At 37.5% G+C, this 18,326-nt stretch overlaps 2 protein-coding genes and 1 pseudogene across 4 annotated transcripts; 2 read left to right on the top strand and 1 right to left on the bottom strand.

Moving 5' to 3' along the window:
• The first annotated feature begins 473 nt into the window (after nucleotides 1-473).
• On the top strand, nucleotides 474-9,556 carry LOC109013972 (probable aspartyl aminopeptidase). 3 transcript variants are annotated; one of them, XM_035685461.1, is made up of 10 exons: nucleotides 474-726; nucleotides 850-940; nucleotides 3,131-3,266; nucleotides 3,607-3,879; nucleotides 4,944-5,091; nucleotides 5,593-5,832; nucleotides 6,338-6,470; nucleotides 6,630-6,811; nucleotides 8,050-8,162; nucleotides 9,101-9,556. In XM_035685461.1, the coding sequence occupies exons 1-10, from the start codon at nucleotides 559-561 to the stop codon at nucleotides 9,207-9,209; spliced, it is 1,593 nt and encodes a 530-aa protein (XP_035541354.1). In that variant the 5' UTR covers nucleotides 474-558; the 3' UTR covers nucleotides 9,210-9,556. The 3 variants fall into 3 exon arrangements, with proteins under 3 accessions (XP_035541354.1, XP_035541355.1, XP_035541356.1); XM_035685462.1 differs by having other exon boundaries at nucleotides 6,639-6,811; nucleotides 9,101-9,426; XM_035685463.1 differs by lacking the exon at nucleotides 474-726 and having other exon boundaries at nucleotides 3,599-3,879; nucleotides 9,101-9,426.
• A 1,537-nt stretch (nucleotides 9,557-11,093) lies between these two features.
• LOC109013963 lies at nucleotides 11,094-17,558 on the bottom strand. Its single transcript, XM_018996242.2, has 5 exons — nucleotides 17,036-17,558; nucleotides 15,338-16,046; nucleotides 14,787-15,156; nucleotides 11,561-12,025; nucleotides 11,094-11,422 (listed from the first exon to the last, which is right to left on the bottom strand). Exons 1-4 carry the CDS (start codon nucleotides 17,313-17,315, stop codon nucleotides 11,975-11,977), a joined length of 1,410 nt encoding a protein of 469 aa, XP_018851787.1. The 5' UTR covers nucleotides 17,316-17,558; the 3' UTR covers nucleotides 11,094-11,422; nucleotides 11,561-11,974.
• On the top strand, nucleotides 12,388-14,770 carry LOC118344524 (annotated as a pseudogene).
• Nucleotides 17,559-18,326: the final 768 nt, after the last annotated feature.

The raw sequence follows: 18,326 nt of genomic DNA, 5'->3' as shown, positions 1-18,326 counted from the left end.
ACTCTAGCCATATTGCTAAGTACATATCAATCTTAAATGTGTAAATCACGTATAAGTGTTTTATAAAAAAGTGTGCTTCAAAAAAATTATATATATATTTTTATTATTAGGTTCCATTTTTCACAAAAAAATTAAATTAAATTAAATTTATATACTTAAAATTTGTACAAATCATTGTTTCGTCTTAAAAATATCTCTATTTTTTTTTACCTACATAAGAGATCAATTCAGGTATTTTGGATAAAGAGAATTGTCACGTACACAAATAGATTATATAAAAATAAATTTATAAATTGATATATTTTTATAAGATTCATTAAATTAATTTTATAATAAAAATTATTTTACAATTTAATTTATCATATCAAATTATATTAATTTATAAATTTATTTTTATGTAATTTATTTATATTTAAAGTATTTTTTTTCGATAAATTTGAGGAAAAAAAAAACAAATGAAGTCCAGAGTTTTTCAACTCTGAATATGTTCCAAGCAGTAGGAGGGTGAGAGAGGGAAGCACAAGTTCACAACACGGTGGCAGTAGCTTGCCAAAGAAAATGGCGGCGATATCTCGACTACAACTCCTCCACCACTCATCTCCGGCTCTCAAACCTTTCTTGCTCTTCCCCAAATGCCCTCCCTCACCCTCCTACTGCTTCAACCCCAATCTCCGTCGCAAATTCTCCTCCACGCCTCTCTGCTCCACCTCTGATTCAACCCACGAGGTCCCTAATCTCTCTCTTTCTCTCTCTCTCTCTCTCTCTCTCTCCATATATGTTTATCTGTATGCATGTGCATATGGTTCTATTCTTCTTTCTAAAAGCTGATTTTGTTTGGGGCATTCTCAGAGTTCATCTTCAACGGTTGGATCGGGAGAGTCTATAGTGGGGGATCTTCTGGACTATCTCAACGAGTCCTGGACTCAGTTTCATGCGGCGGGTACAAAACGCTCTGTTTTCCTTTTGGTCTATGTTCCTCGGTTTTTCCGGATTTCTGATTAATTTGTTCTTTCTTATTATAAGTCTATGTTTCCTTATACATATATTTATTCTGTGCAACTCAATTTTATAACTGGGTTCAGATTGTTGTTTTTTGAATAAAACAGATTGAAGCTTTAGCAAAACTTGGCTTGAAAAGAAAACATACCGCTGAGTGCAGGTCTTGTTAGTTAGGTTCCGGACAACTGTAAATGTAAAATTTAATATCTCACGGGTAGATGCTTTTTGAGCCAAGTATGAAACGAACGAGCTTTTGGTGTGAGTACTTGTCAATTTTGTGACATGAACATGAACATGAACTTCAACTTTCGAACATCTCAAAATCAGGTGGCTGCATAAGTTTTGAGACTTGTTATTAGTAATATTATTTTTGGTACTGATGGAGTTCGAGCATTATGGAAAAAATATAGCTCGAAGCGAATATATTGGTACTTTCCACAACTTGGAAAGTAATGCATTCTGGAAAAATGTTATTGATGTAAACTATGGTAGTTTGTAGGGAGGTTGGTGTTCTAAAGATACTAGTGGTGCGTACGGGATGAGTTTGTGGAAGTTCATTAGAAAAGGATGAGGGGTTTTTTCAAATCATATTAGATTGAAGGTGGGAGATGGGAAGAGGATACTTTTCTGGCATGACTTGTGGTGTGGGGATGCTTCATTTAAGCTGGACTTTCCCTCTCTTTTCAGAATTGCAAGGGATCAAAATGAAGCTGTAGGAAATTCTTTCTGTTGCATTGACAATAATATTTAGTGGAATGTTATCTTTATCAGGGATGTTAATGACTGGGAAGTGGATGATGTTAAGACTTTTCTGGAAAGACTTTACAGTTCAAAGTTGATGCTAGGTAAGGAGGACAGCATGTTGTGGATTCCTGCAGGAAATTCTAAGTTCTTAATTCCTCTTTTTACAGAATATTAACCAGTCACATGAGTTGTGAGTTTCCCTAGAAAAACATATGGAAAGTGAAAGTTCCTTCCAAGGTTGCTTTTTTCTGTTGGGTGGTATCCTTGGGCAAAGTGTTGACAACTGAAAATCTTAGAAGTAGAGGTATGTACATTGCTGATTGGTGTGTCGTGTGGAATCAGGTTTTGAATCGGACTGGTTTACTTTGGGTAATGCCCAAGGAAGTGGTAGATTTATTGGTAGGGTGGAAGGGTTTGAAGGGTTGCAAGAATGCGGTTCGTGTTTGGAAGATGATTCATTCTTGTCTCATGTGGTGCCTATGGCTTGAAAGGAATAGGAGATGCTTCGAAGACAAATAACGTTCATTGGGAGAACTTAGGGATTTTTTCTTTAGTACTTTGAGTTTATGGGCTAAAGCTTTTGTAATGGAAGATAATTTCTAGAATCTGTTTTAGTTTTCCTTTCGTTTTTGGAAATATTTCCTTTATATACGTTCTGTGTACTTGGGCTTATGCCTATTTCTTAGGAATAAAATCTTGTATTACTTAAAAAAAAAAAAAAAAAAGATATCCTTGCAAAGGCGCCCATGGCCTAATGGACAAGGCGTATGACTTCTAATCAGGCGATTGTGGGTTTGAGTCCCATTGGGCGTGCCAATTTTGGCTAGAACGGAACGTGAGATGTTTTGAAGACAAAGGACGATCGACGGAAGAAATTAGGGAATTTTTCTTTAAAACTCTACGCCTATGGGTTAAGGCCATTGTAATGAATGGTGATGAAATGTTGGAGTTTTTCTAGTTTTTTTTTTCCTTTTAGACGTTGTATGTAGGTATTTTCTCTTATATACTTCATGTGTACTTGGGCTATGCCTATTTCTGGTAATAAATCTCTTATTAATTATAAAAAAAAAAAAGATATTCTTAATGGCCCCGCACAAATTCAGTGTGGTGACCTTGTTGTCAAATGAGTTTGCTCGGTTCTGAAATCTTTTCCATTCACTGATCATGCTTTAGTCCTCCAACTTAACTTTAAAATAGGATTTTATTTATTAAATTAGTATTAAGTTTGTCTAGCTATTTTATATTAGTAAAGTACTTATCTCACTGTTGTGGCTGAATGATCCATATATCTTGATGAAGGAAATATGGAATCACTTTTAGTTTGAATTTCAGGAGATCAGGTGTCTGGTCTGAGCTTTTCTCTCATTTACACTATTCTCATCTGCAGCTGAAGCTAAACGACAACTAATTGATGCTGGTTTTCATTTGTTAAATGAGACTGACGAATGGGACCTAAAGCCTGGTGGACGATACTTCTTCACACGAAATATGTCTTGTTTAGTAGCTTTTGCAATTGGGGAAAAGTGAGTGGAATAATTCCTCTTTTAAAATTTATACTCAATTCAATCTCCATACATGTTGGGCTTGTACAATACAAGACTGACTACTGGGCGCAAAGGAGGTTGTAGACTGTGATCACTGACACTTTTAGGTTGGAAATTTTGAACAGCCCTCATTTCTTGTTGCATAGTTTTTCAACCAGTTTTTTCCTTAAATAGAAGTTCAGTTGTTACTGCTGCTTTCTAGATTGTCCATACACAACCATTAAAATTTCCTGTTCAGTTTCTTCATTAGTTTTACCCGTCTTATGTGACATTGGATTAATGGAAATTTTTTAATAAAAGGTTTCTCTTAGTTATGTAGGTATGCTGTTGGTAATGGTTTTCATGTGATTGCTGCTCACACAGACAGCCCTTGTCTAAAACTAAAACCAAAATCTGCATCGTCCAAGACTGGTCATCTGATGGTCAATGTGCAGACCTATGGTGGTGGTTTATGGCATACTTGGTTTGACAGAGACTTAAGTGTTGCTGGAAGGGTGATAGTGAGAGGTAGTGACGGATCTTTTGTGCACAAGCTTGTCAAAGTAAAAAGGCCCCTGTTACGAATACCAACACTGGCCATTCATCTTGACCGGTTTGCCACTGTCTCCTTAAAGCCTATCTTCTTTTTCATTTAATTCCATTGGTAACGTAAAACACATGAATGATAGTTCCATAGTAAATTTATTTTTGTACATTGACGGTGAAGATTAGAGTTTAACATCTTTGTAGATTTTGAATCGATCTTGAGTCAAATTTTAGAGTAAATTTAGACTGGACTAAATAATGGTAGTTAACTTGACTTGCATAAAGGATGCATCTTTCGCTGTATTTTGAGGCATTCTAATATAAAGCTCAACTTGACTGTCTGGTTTGAAAGGAAGCTTGGTTAATGTGGTTAGCAGAGAAAAACTGGTGAATGCTAAGGACCAATTTTATGGAACCACTTTAGGATTTTTTATTTTTTATTTTTTTATATATAAGTAAAAATTCCAATATAATGCAATGAGAATTGATCTTGAACTTTTTAGGTTTCAAGGTTGATGAGAGGAGAGCTTAAATGGAGGTTGGAGAGTAAAAGATAGGAGAGGAGGGATTGTTACCTGTTCTTTTGTTTGGATGTTTTGATAAATAATATGAGGGGAAGCAGGAATAGATTATACTTTCCTTGCTTTGTTTGAAAGGTGGGAATTTTTAGAAAAGGATAAGGATTTTATTTTATTTTATTTTTAAATTTGAGAATAATGTGAGACAAGTGATAAGGGTCTGTTCAGGCACTGCTTGTAATTTCAATCAATGGTCAATGGATAAAAAAATTGACAGAAATTGGTGAACCCCATATCCTCTCCCTTGAAACTCCCTTCAATTTGAGAGAATTAAAGAAAATACCTACTAATAGTCAGAAGGGTAATCCTCATCTCTTCACCTCTCCTCTGCTTCCCTCTCCGTCCACCTGAGCATACCCTAAAAGATCATTCACATGCATGTATGCAAATGAATGACCTTTGAGGGATGCTTGAGTTTTAAAGTTTAGAAAACAGGTTCTTATTATGTGCTATGTGTAGTTTATTGTTTATTGTATGTATGATGTACCTGCAACATGTGATCACCGAGGTTATCTGCTGGCTTTCTTTCTGAATCAATATTTTGGTTATTTAGCACAGTGAATAAGGATGGATTCAAACCGAATCTAGAGACTCATCTGATTCCCTTACTTTCAACAAAACTAGAAGAAACTTCTCTGGAGTCAAAAGAGAAAAGTACAGCATCTTCTTCAAAAGCTGCTCATCATCCGCTGCTTATACAGGTATCCCATTCACTTTTCCTCCAGTTATTAGCAAATTAATGTATGCATACCAATTCTTTTTTTATTTATGTAAGTAAATGCATACCAATGCTCTAGGTGAATTGTGAATTGAGCATACTCTTTCTATGAAAAGGTAAAATGTTCAAACAATCACGTCACACAATCAAATTTGTCACATTTCAATATCATGAACAACAGAAATTCATTGAGAAATTTCTTTAAGATAATCTAAGATGACTTTATTTACATAGTTTTGGGAGAGTTGTATAGCTAAATCTCTAATATTGTGCCTACTGTCTTTGAAACACGTTACTATCCGATTAATTCCTATTATACCTTTCTATATGAATAATTAAATCTTTTTAATTGCCCAGGAAAAAAAACTTTACCTACTTGTTGAGACAACTGCTTAATGTAATGGAGCAATATATACATTTCTATGAAGTAGTTGAAGGTGTCAGATCATCATTCTTGAAATTAATCTAAAACTTCAATTCCCAGGCTTTATCAGATGAGCTGAACTGTGGCATTGATGACATAGTGAGCATCGAGTTAAATGTTTGCGATACCCAGCCTAGCTGCCTTGGAGGTGGGAAGGATGAATTTATTTTTTCTGGAAGATTGGACAACCTTGCTTCCAGTTATTGTGCATTACGGGCACTTATTGATTCATGTAAATCATCTAGCGATTTATCAAGTGAACATGCAATTCGGATGGTTGCTTTATTTGATAATGAAGAGGTAAACATCTTCTACTGGTTCTTAAGTTTGCATAGATGGAGTTTTATATCTATCTTGTATGCTTATTAAAATAACGGTTATGCTTTATAATCATATTTTTTTTACTATAGAACATGCTATATGAAAGAATATATTATTTAAAAGTTTCTTTTTGCTATTGGAGCTAGTTCCCGTTGATTGAACATATTTTACTATTGACTCTCTTATTACTAGATTGAAGGAACTAGAAGGATCACATTTGAAGTATTATTATGTTTATGATTTTATCCATTTTCAAATATTTGAGGAGATGAGTGGCTAATGGGCAACCAGCTTGTAAACAACGTGCTATTTTTCTAAATTGGTTGTCGGAATCAGATGGCTTTCAACATTTTTTTTTCTTTTATTCTACTGCGCATTTGCTTGTTACTCTTAATAGATTTGCAAATGTGGATGATCTTTTATCTGCATTGGCTCTTGCTATGTTAGCCATTTAACAAATGTTCTTTCAAATTTTTTTCTTTAGGTGGGTTCAGATTCAGTTCAGGGAGCTGGTGCACCAACCATGTTTCAGGCTATGAGGCGCATAGTTAGTTGCTTAGTTAATGAGTATGTTGGTGAAGGTGCTTTTGAGCGTGCAATTCGCCACTCATTTCTTGGTATGATTCAATTTGTACAATTTTGACTTTGGTAGCTGCACAAATTTGCAGAAATCTGTATTTATTCTTATGTTTCTGTAACTTGTATTCAGTTTTTATTTCATTAGTGCACACAATTCAATTTCTGAAGTATCTTTTTGGGATGCTTTCTCTTTGTAGTGTCAGCAGATATGGCTCATGGAGTTCATCCAAATTTCATCGATAAGCATGAAGAACACCATCGCCCAGAAATGCAAAAGGGACTTGTTATCAAGCACAATGCAAACCAGCGCTATGCTACTAGTGGTGTCACGGCTTTCCTATTCAAAGAAGTTGGCAAAATTCATAACCTTCCAACTCAGGTAATGGTCATTGAAATTGACTATGTCCATGGATTATTCCTATAATTTTATATTAGGTATGCCATTGGAGTATTCCTATAAAATCTATTACAAAATAAATCCATTTCAAAACAAAAGATCAGTGACGCAAGGGATTCTTTATAGAAACAAATAGATGTTTTCTTTTCTAATCACCAAAGAAGTTTTTTTTCTTCCTCGTAGGTCATAACTCGAGGTCTCTTCCGTAAACATAAACTTGATGTTTTTTTTTTATAGGTAAACAAGTATTATTAATTCAATAAAGGCAACAAAGTGCCAGTTACAAAGGTCCTTATGCCCTATCTACGTAGGCGCATTAAAAACTAAGAAATCATAAAAGTTCATGTCATTGAAGTCTACAGCAATAGCCCAAGTACAAAGAGTCCTAAAAAAGAAAACTTTAAGCTCCGCCATAGATCTCTCTGTCTTCGAATGTCCGCTCATTGCGTTCCTTCCACAAGCACCACATGATACAATTCAGAATCATTTTCCAAACCGCTTTGATCTGTTGCACACCTCTAATAGGGGTCCAGCTTGCCAACATTTCCACCACAGATTCTGGCATCACCCATGCTAGATCCATTCTATTAAACATAAACTTGATGTTGAAGACTTAACAACTAGGTTGTATTAAAGATGTTTGAAACATCTATGAATCTATGATCCCCATTAAGATTTAGCAATATGTTATGATTACAAAAATCCAGCTATTCTTCAAGACTAAGGGCTTGTTTGGATAATGAGATGAGATGAGAATTTTGTGAATGGTAGTGAAATGGTTTGTGAATAGATTTTTTATTGGGTTTTGGGAAAGGAGAGAAAAATATGAAAGTTAAAATATTGTTTGAATATAATTTTTTGTTTTTAAATTTGAAAAAGTTGTATTGTTTTCTGTGTTTTGCTTGAAAGTTTGGGAAAGTTGTAATGATTAGGTAATGATTAGATGAAAATGTTGAAGATTTGAAATTGAAAAGTGTTTTATGTTTGAATGATGTTGGGGAAGGAAATTATGAAAAAAATTGATATGAGATGTTCTCATCTCATAAAGTGTCCAAACATGGCCTAACTCTACTTGTTTTGGAAATAATTTGTAGAATTTAATGTGATGGGGTAGTACAACTTAGTTGTCATGTTTTGCACACTAAAGAATATTAGCAACATGTTACATACCACAAACCTTGAGGCAGCAGGAATGTTTACCAAATTATTTGCTTGTGTAGGAATTTGTGGTGAGAAATGACATGGGATGTGGTTCCACCATAGGTCCAATTCTGGCTTCAGGAGTTGGCATTCGGACAGTTGATTGTGGCATTGCTCAACTTTCCATGCACAGGTAGCAAATTAGATTACATCTTCTTCTAGATTTATCTAATATTTCCTAGATATTAAAAAACAAGAGCATAAAGAAAAAAAGGAATTATAAAGTTTGGATGTCAACTGGTGAGAGGTAAACATTAGGATGACTAAATTGTTCATTGGGAGTTATATCTTATTTGTTAAATATACTCGCTCTTGTGAGAAATGAATTAATTTTTTTGAGTTTGATTGAGAGTTCAAGCTAATGTTGTTGTACTGGCGTTTGAACACATAGCTAGAGGTTCCCCACCCTAGGATGTAGATGCTCAAATAGCTGCGAATTTATAAATGTTTTTTCTTTTCGAGTCTGGATTGGAAAATTTTGGGCAGTTTGAAAATATTAGAACTAGATGTTTGGACAAAGATTGCTTCATCCCAGTTTCGATGAAAGTTGGTGGTACCAAATAATAATTTTCATCCATGTTAAATTCATTTGGTAAAGTTTGTTACTTGAGCATCTGAATTAATTTTAAATACGCCAGTTATTTGAGTTGTTAAACAGCTGACACCAATTAGCCGTAGCCAATATAAGTTTTTTTTTGCACGGGAAATTCAACAGAGCAGGTTTCCTTCTTTGCCCTCTCTGCCTGTTCTTGACTTCTTGAATTGGTGACCTGTAACCCCTATCCAGAAAAGCAGCTCTCTCTCTCTCTCTCTGTTCGATGACCTAGGTCCTAAATGGTGAACCATGTCATATTCTTGGCACTACATGGTGATTCAACTGGTCTCTGTACATCTATGAATTAGCTCTTCAGATTTTGACCACAGTGCCACACTGCCAGTCTTCTTATTAGAAAATCTCTGCGGAGTTTATTCTTATTAGAGTCTCGTGAATAAAAGGGAAACATGTCTGTTTTTACTTCTTCCATTTATTGTAGCGCTTAAGTTGGTTTCTTGTTTTTCGTTCAACTGCAGTGTGAGAGAGATATGTGGGAAGGAGGATGTAGACATTGCTTACAAGCATTTCAAGGCATTCTACCAAACATTTTCAAGCATAGACAGGAAGCTGAATGTGGATTTTTAAGATCTAGGCCTACTGGAGATTATTTATTTGCTCACACAGAGAGAGAGAGAGAGAGAGTTCTTCATCAAATAAATCTTCAGTTCATTATATTATTTTTCATTGCTATGAAAGAAATGTCAGAACTGAAACTGTAGCAAGGTACATGAACATAAAAAACAGGGATGCCATCAGTCCTTTTCTCTGTATGGAGATCGAGGCAACTGTAATCATATGTCAAGATTTGTTGGAACTAACTGGACCTGGGGCAGAAGTGGAGCTGATATTGTGGCTAGGGTTGTTGGTATTTATTTTTTCTTCGGAGAGTTTCTGCTTCAGTTCAGATAACAAAGCCTGGTTCTCCTGGTTTAGCAGTTGAGCTTTTTTCCTTAGCCTCTCATTTTGTTCGATTATATAACAGTTTTGCAAATATAGCTGGGAGTTCAGCTTCTCCATCTGGATCCACGTGTGTTGCCCCTGAAATGATGAAACACAAACTTGTAATCTTGGATAAATATCTTTAGTTTTCAGTACAATTAGGCAAATAGATAAACTAAAGCAAACTGTTGCAGGATCAGGGTGACAAGCTGAGTGTGACTAAATCGCTTGCATACAAGCAGAATGACTGTGCATGTATGAGTGAGATGTAAGTGGCAAAACTGAGGTCGGTTAGAAAGTAATGAAGATTTGATAATGGCTAGACAGTACGATATGTGGGTGTGCATCTGCATGCGTTTCGATGATGGTATATAGAGGTTCGCTGCCCATTGTATGGAGGATTCAATAGTGAGTAGAGAGACCAACGTTGTTCTGTGAGAGAGACAGAGACAGAGTTGGCATGAAACGAACCTTGTATCCTTCAATCTGGAGGAATCAGAAGAGGCTGTGCTGATTATGTGGTTTCATTTCAGATATAAATATATGGTGGAATATAGAAGACAGAAAGCTAGCATGCAAAAACCATAGGATTTTACTTGAAAACGGCAAACATCAACCCACAAAGCCCCCTTGTCTCCCTTTTTCCTGTAGAAAGAACTTGACTGTACACGACTTTAACCGTCAAACACGAGAGAGGGAGAGAGGTGGTCATCATTGGCACTCTCAATAAGAAGACTCGCCTTTTTATCAAGTTGTTAGAGCAGTACACGTAAAAGTGGTGAGGGCTTTGCACCAAGGGCTTGTGTAGCAATAGAGACAACTGGAAAACAGAAATGAAAACAGGGATGGAGATATTCACTTGTGTTTCTGGAATGGCTTTTTGGTGAATTTTTGCCTTTCATCCATCATTTATAAATTAAGTACCGCAATGGTTAAGATTTTGTCATCTTTGTCCTTATCGCCTATGACATGTAACGCATTAATAAACACTAAGTAAATAATTTCTCCAATGGGTAAATATTGAAGTAGCCAATTGGACCCTGTATTTAAGAATATCATAAGGAGTCATCCAAGGAACTTTAGAGATGCTAACTTAGAGAGAGTGAAATTCGTGATGTGGGGGGAGACAGCCAAACTTCATAGGATGCCAACTTATAGAAAAACAAGTGAAATTCGTGATGCAGATGGTACAAAGAACGTAGTGGGAGAGAGCCGCTGCTGCCCCCAACAGACATGGACATGCTGCATGTGTTGTGCGGTTTGCATGTGAGACAGCACAAAGGAGAGGAGGTGAGGCTCTCGTTGTTCATGTGATGTGAACAGCGTGGCTGATTACTGTATAGTCTGTATTTTCTTTTATAATTTGAACTTCGAAAAACAAAATTAAGACTAACCCTCTCTGATTTTAATCCTTTTTGGCCAATTGGGTCATTGACACGTGGAGTGCCTACTTCATGAGGTAGCAATATCCCATTGACACGTGTAAAGCAGCGCAAGGAACCGCGAGTAAAAAAAGCGGGAACCAGGACAATCGACAAGGAGCCGATGCCATTCGACAGAACCTAAATTGGCTCAGGGCATCCAGAGAGGCTAAACATGTCCAATACTTCAATACAATTGTGCTAATCACAATTATCAGTAATATATCCAAATAAAAAGATGATAGTGAGCTCTAAAGATCATTGTCGTGGTACATGATGTGCTTTGCTTTTCTTATTTCTGCAACAAGCTAAGGTTCCAGGAACGCATAAAAAGTGATGATCAGAGCTTCAAAAAATCAAACTCAGATGCACGCCAAAGCTCCTATAAGCCAAATACAACTAACCAGGTAATTTCCTTCGCTTTGATTCTTGACGGTCCTGTTAACACAAAGAAAACATCCATATTAGTATAAAGCTTGAACTTTGAAGACTAGCTAAACAAGGAGGCATTTTTTTTATTTTTTGCACTTGGCTAATAAAACGTAAAGCCATAAAGAAGAAGATGAATCGGCTGACCTTCATCCAAGGTGATCAATTACATCCCCAGCTCTGGTAAAATCTTCCTCTATTCCCATTCATCATCATCATCAGTGGTAAATTGTAGCTCTAAGAGACCTCAATTAAACGATGGGATTGGTCGAACCATTTGACTTCTTTGTCATTCATCAAAGATGAAAGAAGCTTCCATCAATGGAATTGGTAAACGGGGTGAGCTTCTTCATCATTCATCAAAGATGTAAGAAGCTTCCATCAAAACCAAGATGGTGGAATGGATCAAATATTGGTGTGCGTGATACATCCACTCCAGTCCACCTCAGTTTTCTATGCCTGCACTCCTGCCAGCTAAGTAATATATGCAACTGTGGCAGCCCCTCATCATATTTCAAGATTGAGTTCCAGCTGGCAGCATGCAGGCGTGGCCCATGCCCCTCATCGGGGCCGGGCTAATCCAAAATTTGCATCAGGTTGCTGTTGACGAGACTACATCAAGCAAGCAAAAGAACAGTTAATAGAGTGATTTAAAGTCTAAATAGAAAGTGGGAACAGAGCAAGACCACCAAAATTCATAAGAGAGACATCAGATATGATAAAAAGAAGGCCCTCGGACCTCCTAAAAGAAATAGGGTGATGTATACTTCTGGTCCTCCAACCTTCATCATTCCTTCTTCTTCTTCTTCTTCTTCTCCAAGGTAGGGCCATTCGGACTCCCCTGCAGAGTAAACCCCGGTCCCGTGCACCACACCCTCGGAAGTTTCCCTACACATCATTCTATTTGATGTTTATTCTTCACATCGCAACAATTTTTTTTTTTTTTTTTATGTCGGGAACCTCTCCAAGGCAGGGCCATTCGGACCCTCCTGCAGAGTAAACCTCGGTCCCGTGCACCACACCCTCGGAAGTTTCCCTACACATCATTCTATTTGATGTTTATTCTTCACATCGCAACAATGTTACCCTCCAAGTATTGTGATTTAACGTTTTTGCATTTACATTCAAAAGATACACACGGAAATTTAATAGATGCACACATGAACGCACACGCAGACACATTTACATATGCAACATGAAAAGCATATCATTGATTTTAGTCACATGTCTAGCAAGGGTCTAGCTCCATTGTTTTAACCAATTTGGATGGAAGGGTAAATTTGAAACAGTGCCAAAAAATTAAAGTGTGATATCATTGCATAAAAACATGGGGACCAAATAGAAATATAAATGTTGGGAAGAACAAAATGCAGTTTACCTTCATCATCAAGACCCATTTTAGTTGTACTACATGAGTGAGGAGAGGGGGGGGGGGGAGAGAGAGAGAGAGAGCTCCACATACTCCATTTATAAGCCAGTTTTTGGTAGGTGAAATAAATCCAATGCTGTTATTAGAGAGATTAACATATTATAAACCAAATGTCTGCCAACTGTAGCCTCCACAGAAGAAAGAAACAAAGATTAAATCTGCCAGAGAAGATAAAGGCAATTGCTTATGAGGCTAAAATTGGATGGTTATGTGTGTTTGTGTGAAGCTTTTATCCGTTTCTCATGGCGTCTACTCATGAGGGACATTATAGAGGGGTACACAAGAGGCCATGGGGTCGCTATGCTGCTGAGATACGTGATCCGTGGAAGAAGACCAGGGTTTGGTTGGGTACATTCGACACCCCCGTAGAAGCTGCTCTCGCATATGATGGTGCCGCTCCCTCCCTCCGTGGAGCCAAGGCCAAGACCAACTTCCTTGCTCCGGTCAACGCGGGCCTCCCCCTCGACCTCCCCTCCCTGACCACTGGAACTCCCAATCCGGCTGTCTTGCCCTCGGTGAGTTCTTGCAGCCCAGCCACATCCTCAACGACATGAGCTGCGGCATACAGTTGGACTCTTCATCTCCGCATAGGCGAGAAGCTCTTGTTACTGTCTCCGCGGGCGTAGCTCCATTGCCAAAAAGCCCTACCACGGCATCTTTTTGTGGACTCGCACGTCGCGGTTTGCCCGTTGATTTGAATGAGCCTCCTCCGTTGTGGCTTTGAAGGAATGCGCGAGAGCTGTCTAGGGCCCTCGGCTTCTTTTTCTTCTTCACTCAAGAGGATCGTTGTGCTTCTCTCATGCATGACTTAGATATCGCCGAGTTTTTTCATTCCTAGCTTCTAGTTTTCCTCTCCATACAATAACAGCGACTAGTCCCCTTTTCTAGCTCCGAGTTTAGACTTTGAGAGGTAGCAACCGAAAGGAAAAATTACGAAGAAATGAAAAAGGGATATGTGAATATATCAGTAAGTATATGTTTTTCGTTTTTGTTTCCAAGAAACACGACGTTCCACTTCTGTTTTCTTCCAATTATCTTCTTATTCTAGAAAATTGGTCCCTTTTTTTTAATGCTAATATTTCGTCGGCGAAACGTTTGTCAGTCTGACGGTTGATACGTTTGGTTTGTCCCACTGACCCCAAACCGAATCAAACGATGATAATGAGGGATCCTCGTTCTGGCATTCCTATATATCTCGTAAAATAAGAATGAGGGAGAAAGGTTTTTGATAAAAGGTTGATGGTGCAATAAAGAGAACCCTATCTGAATCTAAAGCATAAGCTTATTCCTAAACACTAGTGCATCAAAATATACAAAGTTTTGCTATTAGATGGTTTGTCAAATGATAAATGCCCTTATAAAATAGAAGAAAACTTATCAAAAACAAGAAGAAACATCGTCATATAAAGCTCTCTATTGTAGTTCTAAGTACAAGTTTTGAACACCATTCTAAATAAAACAAGAAGAAACATCGTCATATAAAGCTCTCTATTGTAGTTCTAAGTACAAGTTTTGAACACCATTCTAAATGCAGTAGAGGTTAGTGAGAAGGAATATGGATTGTAGGACGGTAGTTGGCAGGAAGGGGTCAGACATGTTTGACGTCATTGTCATCGTGATTAATTATTTTTGTTTTATGTATCTGAAAAGGAGGGTTCTCCTGTAGAAAGGGGGGAGAGAGTAGGGATGGTCTTGTAACCAACCAAGTCATTATTATTCAATTTTCACCTTTTTTTTATAGGTATATTGAATTTTGACTTCAAACAATAGAAATCAAAAGAAAAGCTACCACTTAAAGATATGGGAGAGTGCCCAATGCCCTTGAGGCAGGGCATCTCTATAGTAGCAAGCAAACAGAAAAAAGGTGCCTCCTCCAGTTTGAGATAAAATCAATATTTCTATTTTATTAAAAGAAGCAAAGGTGAACTACTGAAGGCATCATACCTGTGAAAAAGATTGGTGAACTTGTTCATGAGGATGAATGAAAGGCATCCGAAGATGCTGACAAGGATACTGAGAGGAATGCAGGTATATGGCAGTTGTAGAGCGGGCACCAACATGATTAGGATTGAATGATGTCATCATGGTCTCTGGATGGCCATAGCCAATCCCTGTTGGTGTTGGTGGTGCACCCCATTGCCCAGGTAGGTGTTGAGGAAGTGGATGATGTTGGTGCTCAGGAGAAATCTGAGGCCTATGGGCAGACCCAAGTTGAGGAAATTCAGTATTGTAATTCAGTGCAGGGCTGTACATAGGCTGCATGGTATATGGTCCCCCATTGTACCCAAACCCAGGATCAAATCTTTGCATATACCTGAAGAAAAAAAAAGTTACACAAACATTTGGGTTCGCCAACAGAGAAACTTTACAGCAAAGCAGAGTTTAAATTATGCACAAGAATAATTTTTTTATAAGTAAATTATGCACAAGAATAATGTATAATGGATAGGATGTAGATCTTAGACTCTTGAACAGTTAAATGAAGAGTGGCATACCTGTCATAATTCCTGTCATAATCAGGATCCTTGCGATCAACTTCACGGTCCCTAAAAATAGCCACCCTACTGTTTGGTTTGTTCCTACCAATTGGCTCCTCTGTTCTACTTCTAGCTGATCTACTGCTACTAGTTGAAGAATCGATCAGACCTATACCAGAATTTACATCAGTAATGCCGGGAACAGATTTCTCTTCAATCTTTGAAATCCCCAAGGAACAATGCAGGGTATGATCCTGCAGCCTTTGCTCACTTTCTGGTTTCCCACCCACACCACCGCCAATATTAATACTCGAGTTAAATATTCTAGCACGAGCTTTGTTATACTCCTCTTTTCTTTCCTCTACACTTTTGGAGTTGCCTGTTTTTAAAGAATTTGAACTTCCACTGTTGACAAGCTGCGACCGTTTCTGTGGCCTCTGCTTGATTGCAACCTTAATGACACTACTCTCTTCTGATGGTAAATTTACAGGGATGTCTGCAAGGCGAATCAGAGGAAGCCGGCACTCAGAAGTTTTGCGAACAATAATTCTGGAGCCAGAACCATCAGGCAAACTATTGTCCAATAAAACCATTGACTGCAGTGAGTAATGCTGTGCCACCCGGTGTGCAGCCAATCGTAAATAGGATGTAGGCAGCTGTTGGAACTCCAGCTGTTGTTGAGTAGGATCGCGAATAAACTTCTCAACATCCTGCTCCATCCGTAAAACTGGAGGAAACATATTACAAATCTTCATTAGTGTACAAATAAAAGGCAAAACAAGAAGAATTCTGAGGCATAGAAAATCACTCTTGAATACTATAAGAACAAAACATTGACATGCAGCTGTTCAAACACACAACAAAAAATGAAAGCACTGGTAACGATGATGATGATATTTCCTTACCCAACTACTTGAATCTTCCTGAACCAAGCATATCATGACAGTCTAACCTTTTTTTTTTATAAGTCAGTCTAACCTTACATCACAAACTGATTGAAGCATAATGATTCTATTTGAGCTACCTATAAAATTACAACTAAAAATCCCCAAGTTACTCTCTATCTTCAACTGATATCCCTCTCATTCACATTTACGTAAACAATGAAGAGACCATTAGAATACCACAAATTGTTTTTTGTGGAAACTACATTAGAAGACCACAATAACTAGAATCAACCAATCAACAGGCTGTAAACCATACACGACTGAGAAAAAACAGCCACTGCCCAGCGTACTTAGTCACCAGAGTCGGCACACTAACGTGTTTAATTCGAAATGCTTGAGGTGAACCATGAAGAAGTATGATATAGCTTCCTTACATTCATAGACGCGCACGGAAAACTTAAAGAACTACTCTTCACCTTTAACATCATAACGAACTCACTACTAGAGGATAAAGAATGACATAAATCCAACATAACGATCAGAGAGCAGAATTGCAACTTACACAACAGATATTAACTTTATGCTAACTATAGGATTAACATTGAAGAACAAAAAAGGAATTAAAGTCGAAAGGTAAGCATAAAATAATATTCATGGCTAATAACGCCATACCTTCCCGACCAGCAAACCAAGCCCTGATTTGGAATCATTGCAATAAATGAAATTTCAAAACTCTACATACAGATACGCATACACCTCTACATTTACATACGCGGACACATACAGACACGTATCCAGATACGAATACGAAAACCGACATGTGGCTTACTTGATAAGCGCTCACGAGGATTCTGTAACGCTTCGCGAAGGAACAGATCGACCTGATCGATAATATCGTCCGGCACGTTCTCACAATCATCGCCACCCGTCGAGCCCAAACCTAAATTCAAAGCCGATGAAGAAGCTAAAGCTGGAGCTGAGTCATCGTTTAGCTCGTTGGGCGGCTTGCAATCTTTCTTGGAGGAGAGCATCAGGCGGTTCATGGACTCGTCCAAATCGGCCACCTCCCATGACTCCGGGGCTCCGAGATCCTCCACAGAGCCCGCCATGGCCTTTAATTGAAAAAAGAAACCACAGGAAGAAAAAAAGCAAGAAAAGAATCTAGGGTTTGGGTGGTGATGAAGAACACATCAAAAGATGTCTGGGTCGGAGGCGGAGAGCGAAACCCAAAGGCCGTCCAAGCGTTTGAACTGCATGAGAATGATCAAGGTTAGGGTTCGGAATTTTGGGGGTTGGGGGGAAGAGGATTAAGGATAGTGATCTGACGCAGGACAGGAAGAGAGAGAAGGAGAGGGGGGGGAGAGAGAGAGAGAGATAGGGTTTGACGTTTTGACCATAATTGGTATTTTTTATGGGTGGGCCGTGGGTGGGTGAGCGCGTGCAATTATTTGTAACGCGATTTGGTGCGTGTGGGGGTAGGATCGGTATGTGGGTGGGCCTGGGCGCATTATTGGGTCGCTTCCGGTGGTATGTATAAAAGATGAGAAATGATATTTACAGTTATGAGTGTATAAGTACTGTGCATTTATTTAAAATAAATAAATAAATATGAAATTTATATGAAAAGATATTAATTTTTTAATAGTAGATCTCACTCTTTCTCAAAACGATTGTATAGCATTTACACATTTCACGACTGTATATAGCGTTACTGATATAAGATTCTGAAACTAATGTACAGAAGCCTACTGCAAATATAAGGCGCCGTTTGTATTCGACTTCAATTCATCTCAATTCATTTTAAAATATAATAAATAATTTAATTTTTTAAAATTTTAAAACAATAATAATATTAAAAATAATATTTTATTCAATTCATCTAAAATCATTTCAATTTATCTCAACTCATCTTTGTATCCAAATGGGACAAGTTGTTGTAAGTCTATTTTGGATACAGAAATTATCACATCTCATCTTATTTTATCATTATAATTTTTTAAATTTTCATATAAAATATAATAAATTATTCAAATTTTTTAAATTTTAAAATAATAATAATATTAAAAAATAATATTCTAATAATATTTTATTCAACTCATCTAAAATTATATCGTCTCACT

This window comes from Juglans regia, chromosome 14 (genome assembly GCF_001411555.2).
Source record: "Juglans regia cultivar Chandler chromosome 14, Walnut 2.0, whole genome shotgun sequence".
NCBI classification, from domain to species: Eukaryota; Viridiplantae; Streptophyta; class Magnoliopsida; order Fagales; family Juglandaceae; genus Juglans; species Juglans regia.
Note: the sequence above shows the minus strand (reverse complement) of the source record. Positions and strands in the feature narration are given on the sequence as shown.

Coding starts and splice junctions, on each gene's coding strand:
- LOC109013963 (XM_018996242.2), bottom strand. CDS start 17,315: ATGGCGGGCTCTGTGGAGGATCTCGGAGCCCCGGAGTCATGGGAGGTG. Junction 15,157..15,337: donor TATGACAGGAATTATGACAG/GTATGCCACTCT, acceptor TTTTTTCTTCAG/GTATATGCAAAGATTTGATC. Junction 12,026..14,786: donor TTCACCAATCTTTTTCACAG/GTATGATGCCTT, acceptor TGCTTGATGTAG/TCTCGTCAACAGCAACCTGA.
- LOC109013972 (XM_035685461.1), top strand. CDS start 559: ATGGCGGCGATATCTCGACTACAACTCCTCCACCACTCATCTCCGGCT. Junction 941..3,130: donor GACTCAGTTTCATGCGGCGG/GTACAAAACGCT, acceptor TCTCATCTGCAG/CTGAAGCTAAACGACAACTA. Junction 5,092..5,592: donor ATCATCCGCTGCTTATACAG/GTATCCCATTCA, acceptor TTCAATTCCCAG/GCTTTATCAGATGAGCTGAA.